Genomic DNA, 7,500 nt, shown 5'->3' with positions numbered 1-7,500 from the left:
GAGGGCAAACATGCAGAAGAACGACGTTCGTTGGTTGCTGTAAGAGGTTGCAGGATTAGCAGGTTGGACTGACAAGAACCTGGAGAAAGCACGAGGGCTGAAAGTGAACTGAACTTTGTATAAATTGTAAATAGTACTTTGAAGACTAACTTAACTTTAGCCGCTTAATTAGGGTTTGCGAGTTGGCTTTAGTCTAGTTTTCTAAGATTTCGTATACTGTTAGCTTGTAAATTTAGAGGTTAAAAACAAAATAATAATACAAGGCTGGTTGTCCATGCAGAAATAGCAAAAGATGCTTCTGATGCTGCTGCCTGCACTCGATTAATCTTGTCATTTGCCACGGCTGTAAAATCACAGCGATGGAAAACATGATGGAATTGTGTCATGAATTGTCCGCATTCTTTGACAATTCACCCAAGCGGCAAAAAATCTTAAAGATTGTAATCGACGATTTCACAAGAACGCACAAAGGGTTGCAAGGCATACAACATTTGAGACTATCTTTGACCTGTACGATTAATGATAATCTGATGACTTTATTTAACGAGGCCTCATATTTACTGGCTGCCCAGTAGTTTACAATATGGCCCTCAACTCAACTGAAATCAAACAAATCAAATCAAATGTTGGTTTTTCAGGAGAACAACCTCAAAGTACCCAGAAAACAACCTCTCTTATCGACTCTCTGAGCAGAGTAGAGAACCAACAAACTCATCCCACATATGGCGTCGAATCCGAGAATCGATCCCAGGCCACATTGGTGGATGGTGAGTACTCTAATAACTGCACGATGTACGATTACATTGTTATAACTTTAAATTAGATCTGCCAGCCCACAAATGATGAGCGTTTCTATCCAAATTGAGGAGGAATGGTGCTGGGACAGCAAAACAAAGGCGATGGCCAATGGGTTACGGAGCACTATGATGGATCCATTTCATATATCATTTCATCGTTGATTCAGGAGCATTCAACTTCTCTATAATCGTGCAACGGCATTTTTGCAGACAGAGTTATTTTTAGATTGATTTTTTTTCCCGTAAAACTAGACCTTCAAGTCCAACCAATCACAAGTCTTGCGTGAGAAATTAATACCCATGGGATCGAGAATGGTCACACGTGTAAGCCAAGTAATATTAATTAAGAACTTGTCTAAAAATAGCTTCATCTTTGCCGTTACATAGACCTAGTATTGGAGCTGTAAGCTCCTGGCATTGCTTGCTACGTAATAAGCAATACGTAGCGTATTGCTTAGGCGAGGCAAGCAATATGCAATGACGTATGCAATGACGTTAGCAATGTTAATAAAAATGTTATTTTTTTGTAATTTCTTACCCGGTGTTGCAGGAGGAGAATATACCTTCATCTTAATAGAACCTGATTGGTTATGCCATCCTGTAAAAGTTCTGCATCTCTGGTGACAGCTATACTCCCCTTCATCATTTTCAGTCACGTTCAGAATTTCAAGGCTGAAGGCTTTCTTGCATACGCTCTTAATCTCCTCAAATTCCACTATCACATACTTTCCATCTGTTTTTAATGGCTCCGGGTTCTTGCTGAAATGCCAAGTGAACCCTCCATGGCATGAAAAAACAGCAGTCCGAGAAACCAAGCAACGTAAGGTGATGTCATTGAAGGCATTCACGTCAATCTGAGGGGGTCCGATAGCTTTTATGACATCTTTACCTGTGTGAGAATAACATCCGGAATAATTGTTTGTTTTGTTTATTTGTTGAAGCTGGTTAGTATATCTTGGGAGTTATACAGCTGGTATGGAGTATGGACCTGCCGTAATTTTACACTTTAAAGGTCAGACCTCAAAGGCCGGACCACAAAACCATGGACTACGGCCCTTCCCTTCTCGAGCAGTGTGTGGGTTCTTTACCACAGAATTATTTACAAATAAGTGTTGGTGAGCCTACGCAGGGGCAAACGCAGGGGCCGCGGAGTACGTTTGAAAGTGGGAGGGGGGGGAGGGGGGGTGGGGCTCGGTTTTGGTGAGGATCACAGAAGTGTGAGGGGAGGGATGAGAGGTTTCAGTTAATTGAGTGTCGCAAGTAATTAGCGAATTACTCTGGTTTTGCATTAACTTCACTCAGTGATTGGTTCAAAGTTCTCGCGTAGCAGTGTGTCGGGCTACGTGTAATTACTTCGAGTTTTGATAGGTTTACTGGATTGTCTCCGTCGTTTTTGATTGGCCAAAGTAATACTTTGGTTTTGGTTTTATGACACTCATTTGAAAACCGCTATATTTAATCTCAAAACTGGTATTTATTATTATTTTTTGTTAGTACTTCGACAGTTTATAGAGATAGACAAACGTCACAAAGAAAGTAGCAATCAAAATGCAGAGAAATTACAGGTTTTACCCTGTAATCATGGAATTAAAATTATATGTGTAATTGAAATGTATGTATAATTTTAAAATATAATTATACGCTAAGGAAGCACTTACACTTGAACCTGACAGAGATGGTTTCATTGGCGCTACTTGACCATCCGCTGGTTAAGTTGTTTGTTCCTGAGCAGGTGAAACTGAGTGCATGGAATTTCTCACGGCCCGGTATATACAGAGTACTAGTAACTTTAAAAATACCATCATCTTGTGACGTCTCGAGCTCTGTGTGACTCAATTCCTTGAACTCACTCATGATTGATTTGCCATCTACGTACCAAGTTATAAATGGTCGAGGCCTTCCTTCGAATTCACATGACAAATTTTTCCCTATGTTTTCATAGATTGTTTTAGGGGTACCCGATAGTGCAACTGTCAATGCTCCTAAAAGAAAAGAGAGACAGAAAGGCTTAGTTATCCTAATTGATTAATGAGCTCAGTTAATGGCGGCAACCAAACAAGATATCACTTACTAGCTAAGTATATTTGTCTTTCTGAATTTCCTGTTTTCAATACCATGCACGGTTGGCCATCCGCGGGTGCAGTTACTGTTTGGTACAGTTCCTTCCATGTCATGTGTTGAGTTGTTGCTCCTCCGTTTCTAATGGAACAGTTAAAAGGGACTTTGGAGTCTGGGTCGACTGTCTCCTCGTCCTTTGCACTGCCACTCAACTTGCAGATGATTTCACATTGTGGGCCACTCGAGGATGACGCATCTGTCGCGACCGTGTGAGTTAGATATAAAGGAAGAGATCAGTTATCTTCAAAAACGGTCAAGGCCGTTAACAACGATTTTTCGAGGTGTGCGGGTGGGGAGTAAAAAAAAATTGCAAATCCCAAAATAAAAAGAGAACTCCGTGGAACACACTGTTGTAACTTGGACTAGCAAAGCGGGTGGCCGAAACACGTGTGGCTTGTTAGCTAATTCAGCATTAGATAGTTAAGCGCACAAATTGACACAGGCGACAGCAGGACGTGTTAATCCAATCAAGTGGCTTTGCATTGACAGGTTGACAGAGGATTTAACAATGTACCACGCGTGCGCTAGAGCGGGATTTTTTTCGTTATAAGTTGTAACGATGTTGTCAAACTTGGAGTGAGGAGTTGATAGAAACGTTGTTTATTTCGTGCTTAACAAAAACTAACTCTCTTACTGTCCGGCCTCGTGCTCTAACATTCGGGTCCTTACATCAGTACAATGTATCGCCAAATTAGGTAACAACATTACATCAGTCAAACCTCGTTTTTGGACCTTTATCCAAAAACTAAAAGGAACATCGTTGATTAACTCATCTAATAACGAGTTGCCGTGTGAAGCTAATCGGGAGATTGAGGCCTGCAAGACCTACCATGCTGCCTTCAACGAGAGTATGATTTAAAATTGTTAGATCACCTGTTTGAAAACCTCTGCTATTATTGATTTTCAGATCGTTCAAATTCTACAAACTAGCCCAACAATGAAGGAACTCCATTTGAAGAAAGTGTGTTAATACTGGGATATAATATTCGCTGATGTGCGTTCACTTTTTACAAAAATTTGAGATCTGAGCTCGGGCAAAGTGAAGACTGATATTATTTTTATCTTTCACAAGTGAGGATATATCCTATCAAAAAGCTTGCAAATTTGGCAACATTTTAATTACTGTACACTAAAATTCAGATTTGTTAAAATTGAATTAAAAAAAGATAAAACCGTTATTCACTACTTGCACAATCCCATAATACACTTCTTTTACCCCCCAAAAATTTTGCATAATCATTGTTTTCAAGTACTCCTGGGACATGAAGATGTCCTGAGGGAAATCAAAAACAATGCTTATGCAAATTTCTGGGGGGTTAAAGAGGTGCATTATGGGATTTGTGCAAGTAGTGAATAACATTTTTTTCTACTAACAAATAGACTGAATGCATAAATGGCGGCCAAAAAAATATTCTTTTGTTTATGTGCTAATTAGACTCACTAGCCTCGTTTGCATGTACACAATACAAAAGAATTGTTGATTGAGACCGCGGCTGGTGAGTCTAATTAGCACATAAACAAAAGAATATTTCTTTGGCCGCCATTTATGCATTCGGTTTATAGAGAGAAAATTTCGTATATATCTACAATCCTAGACAAAACTGTTAAGAAGGTTAGCACTTTTGAAGTCTTCATTGCTTCCCTCCCCTCCCCCCTCCTTCAATGTTGTGCAAAACTGAATGGTTTCAGTGGGAAATTGTTGAGTTACCTTCCAACATTGAATAGGGGGGAGGGGGGCTATGTAAGAGAAACTGAAACTATTTCTTTTGAGCTTTAACAGAAGCAGGTTGAAATACAGCTCTGGTGTGGTTCATTTACATAACCTTCCCAACTACTTTTGTCTATGATTGTAGCTTCGTACTTAAATATCTCTGGAGGGAGTACACTGCCCGAGTAGAAATGAAACTAATGGATACCCGCTGCATTAACATTTACGCGGCAGTCGTCTATAAAGTCACCTATCTTGTGAAAAGATGACCTTGAACCCCTGACACTGGATGCACTGATCTTAAAAATTCAAACGACGGGAGTGTCCTGAGCCAATTGATAACAAAGTGGTAAGGTTCACGGTCCTTTTGGGAGAGTTTATCCGCTAAATGCTTTAGGAAACAGCGGTGACAATCGGTACCCATGCCGCCATGGGTGTAAACGACCCCATCTTAACATATACTTCCGCTTGTTCTCGCTCTCTTGGTCTTTGAAGATTGTGGACGTTGGTTTGCTCTGGTTGCACTTGGAATTAACATGTGTTACTCGGGCATCGAAAAATGCCGTTACTCCTTGTGACCAGAAACGCCCTGCCTTTAATATGTCCAATTTTACCTCTTAGCTCGTGACATTGGACCGATTTCGATCCTTCCCCTAACTTTTCTCAGTACGTGACATACGCTGCTAATCTAGTCCTAAGTATTTTTTCCTCATTTGCAAACGACAAAATTAACAGTGAAAATTATGCTTAGTGTCGTCCAAACAAGTCATTAGTTAGGCAATGAATTTTTCTATTGAGGAAAGCAAAGAAACTGATTTAATTATTAAAGCAGCAACCGGAAACATCAAAACGCGGACAATTCGAAACATTTTATTTTCGCAAACCGTACAGGCGTATGTAACAAGATTATCCCATGCGTGACATTTTATAATGCGTGCACGTGATTTTATTACTTGATTGATCGAACAGTGTTAAAGATGTGAACTACACGCCAATCCGCCTTTACAGAATATAGCCAAAGAATCACGGAATAAATCACTTCGAAAATTATCAGACTTTAGTCAATCCATACAGGCAGTAAGAATAAATTACCAGGGAGCTCCGCTTTTAGGCTTGGCTAAATCTATACATTAGATAGTAACTATGCGGTTGTAGGAAATACTTGACACTGACTAAGTTTTACTTTGGAGTAAATTGATTGACCTCAAGGATTAAGTTACACCGCCATCTAAAATCTGATTCCTGTTCATTATTTTTATCGAGTTTTTCATGCTTCTTTTCAGCGCCGTTCCACCGAATTTTACACTATTACTGAAAATCATTGAATATCGTAGAAGCTTAGTCCTGGCGAACGAAACAAACGTTTTCATTCAACGGTGCAATTGAGCTTAATTTGTCACAATCAACTTTGCATTTGTTTCTCGTATTTTCAACCCAACACCTTGTTTTCGAGCAAAATTTGAGAGCTTCAGAGAATCATTTATAATTGTTGCAGTTTTATGTTTGTTTTCTTTTGTAGTTTTGTCGCCAATGTACACATATATGAATCGACGTATGTTAAGTCACCTCAAACGGACATCGAACCTTGAATAACATCAAAGAGCTTTTCCTTGTCGATGGTTTGTATTATTTTCTCATTCTAGACCGCATCATGACATTTATATTGACGCTGAATTCATTAGCTAGAACTCACGGCGCTTTCCTTTTGTCAAAACTAACCAGCGAAACCTGCCAGTTTGCAACGAAAATGTAATAGTTTGAAGGAACAATTGGATGATGATAATCTCTCGCATTCTTCTGGAGGAGTGTATATCATCCCCGCAGTGTGTTAATTGTGAAAGCGTTGTAGAATTAGTCCTTCCAAATGCCCGGAGCGCTCTTAGAGTGGTTGAACTTCATCAGTATTGTCATTAGCATGATCTTCTACAAACGACTTTGTTGAATGACCTACCTTTAAGAATCATGAAACACATTGAAAAGCAAAACAGGAAACACTTGACGAGACATATTGTAAAGTCTTTTTGCATGTCGTCGGTTTTCCGCCCGTGCCTCTCTTCGCCACCAGTCACAAGGTGTCTTTGATCCGTCTGTGTCATGTATTTGTTTAATTCATATTTTCATCAATTTTTGTGGCATCCGCTTTCCATATATGGAAGCGAATCCATTTAGTCATTGCGTTGAGTAGCAGTAGAATACTAATCGCAGCTTATGTTTGTTTTGTGTAATCAACGTGGCCTACATTTCCTCTTCTAGGCATGCAATCGTATATCCTTCGGTGCGATATCCTGAAGCGTGGAACAAAGCTGCTCACATGCCCTTAAGCTCGTATGCTCTTCGTTTTCATTTTAGATGTTTTCTATATTCAGAAGTTTCAACCAGTTTAGAAGCAATGAATGTGGTAGACTATTGCAAAGAAATATCTGAAGCGTGACCCACCACTTTACGATCGCTGCACCCTTTGCAAAAGCGAGAAGCAAACATTAGACCACCTCTCAGTCTCTTGCATCAAAACTGCCTCCTTCTGGAATCAGTTTCAAATTTGGTGGTATGAAAAAACACGAGAACAGATCTTGTTAAATTGAAGTGAAAATCGGACAATCTTCATGTGGACGTGGACGTGGTTTGGTTATGGCATGTTTAAACATAAATAGCTTAGTATCTCACATCGATGATTTACGTATCTTCATGAGTCAGTCCAAGGGAATTGATATTTTAGCAAGAAACGAAACGAAACTCGACTCAACCATCAAAGATAACGAAGTACATTTATCTGGTTATGACGTAATTTGCAAAGACCGTGAAAATAATGGTAGGTATGGTGGTGGTGTCTGCATATACGTTCGAAGTAATATCAATTTTCAAATCCGTGCTGACCTC

At 39.6% G+C, this 7,500-nt stretch overlaps 1 protein-coding gene across 4 annotated transcripts in view; it reads right to left on the bottom strand.

The window, feature by feature from the left end:
- The window catches only part of LOC137989204 (fibronectin type III domain-containing protein-like), an 88,545-nt gene extending 81,805 nt beyond the window's left edge, over positions 1-6,740 (bottom strand). For 2 of the 4 annotated variants that reach the window (XM_068835056.1, XM_068835057.1), the window contains exons 1-4: positions 6,575-6,740; positions 2,869-3,111; positions 2,456-2,779; positions 1,336-1,686 (exon numbers count right to left, since the gene is read on the bottom strand). In XM_068835056.1, coding sequence (XP_068691157.1) covers positions 1,336-1,686; positions 2,456-2,779; positions 2,869-3,111; positions 6,575-6,719 — 1,063 coding nt within the window. In that variant the 5' untranslated portion in view covers positions 6,720-6,740. The remainder of the gene's footprint in view (positions 1-1,335; positions 1,687-2,455; positions 2,780-2,868; positions 3,112-6,574) is intronic. The other 2 variants (XM_068835054.1, XM_068835055.1) reach the window with 1 other exon arrangement.
- Positions 6,741-7,500: the final 760 nt, after the last annotated feature.

The sequence above is a fragment of the Montipora foliosa genome, unplaced genomic scaffold (assembly GCF_036669935.1).
Source record: "Montipora foliosa isolate CH-2021 unplaced genomic scaffold, ASM3666993v2 scaffold_446, whole genome shotgun sequence".
Classification (NCBI taxonomy): domain Eukaryota; kingdom Metazoa; phylum Cnidaria; class Anthozoa; order Scleractinia; family Acroporidae; genus Montipora; species Montipora foliosa.
Note: the sequence above shows the minus strand (reverse complement) of the source record. Positions and strands in the feature narration are given on the sequence as shown.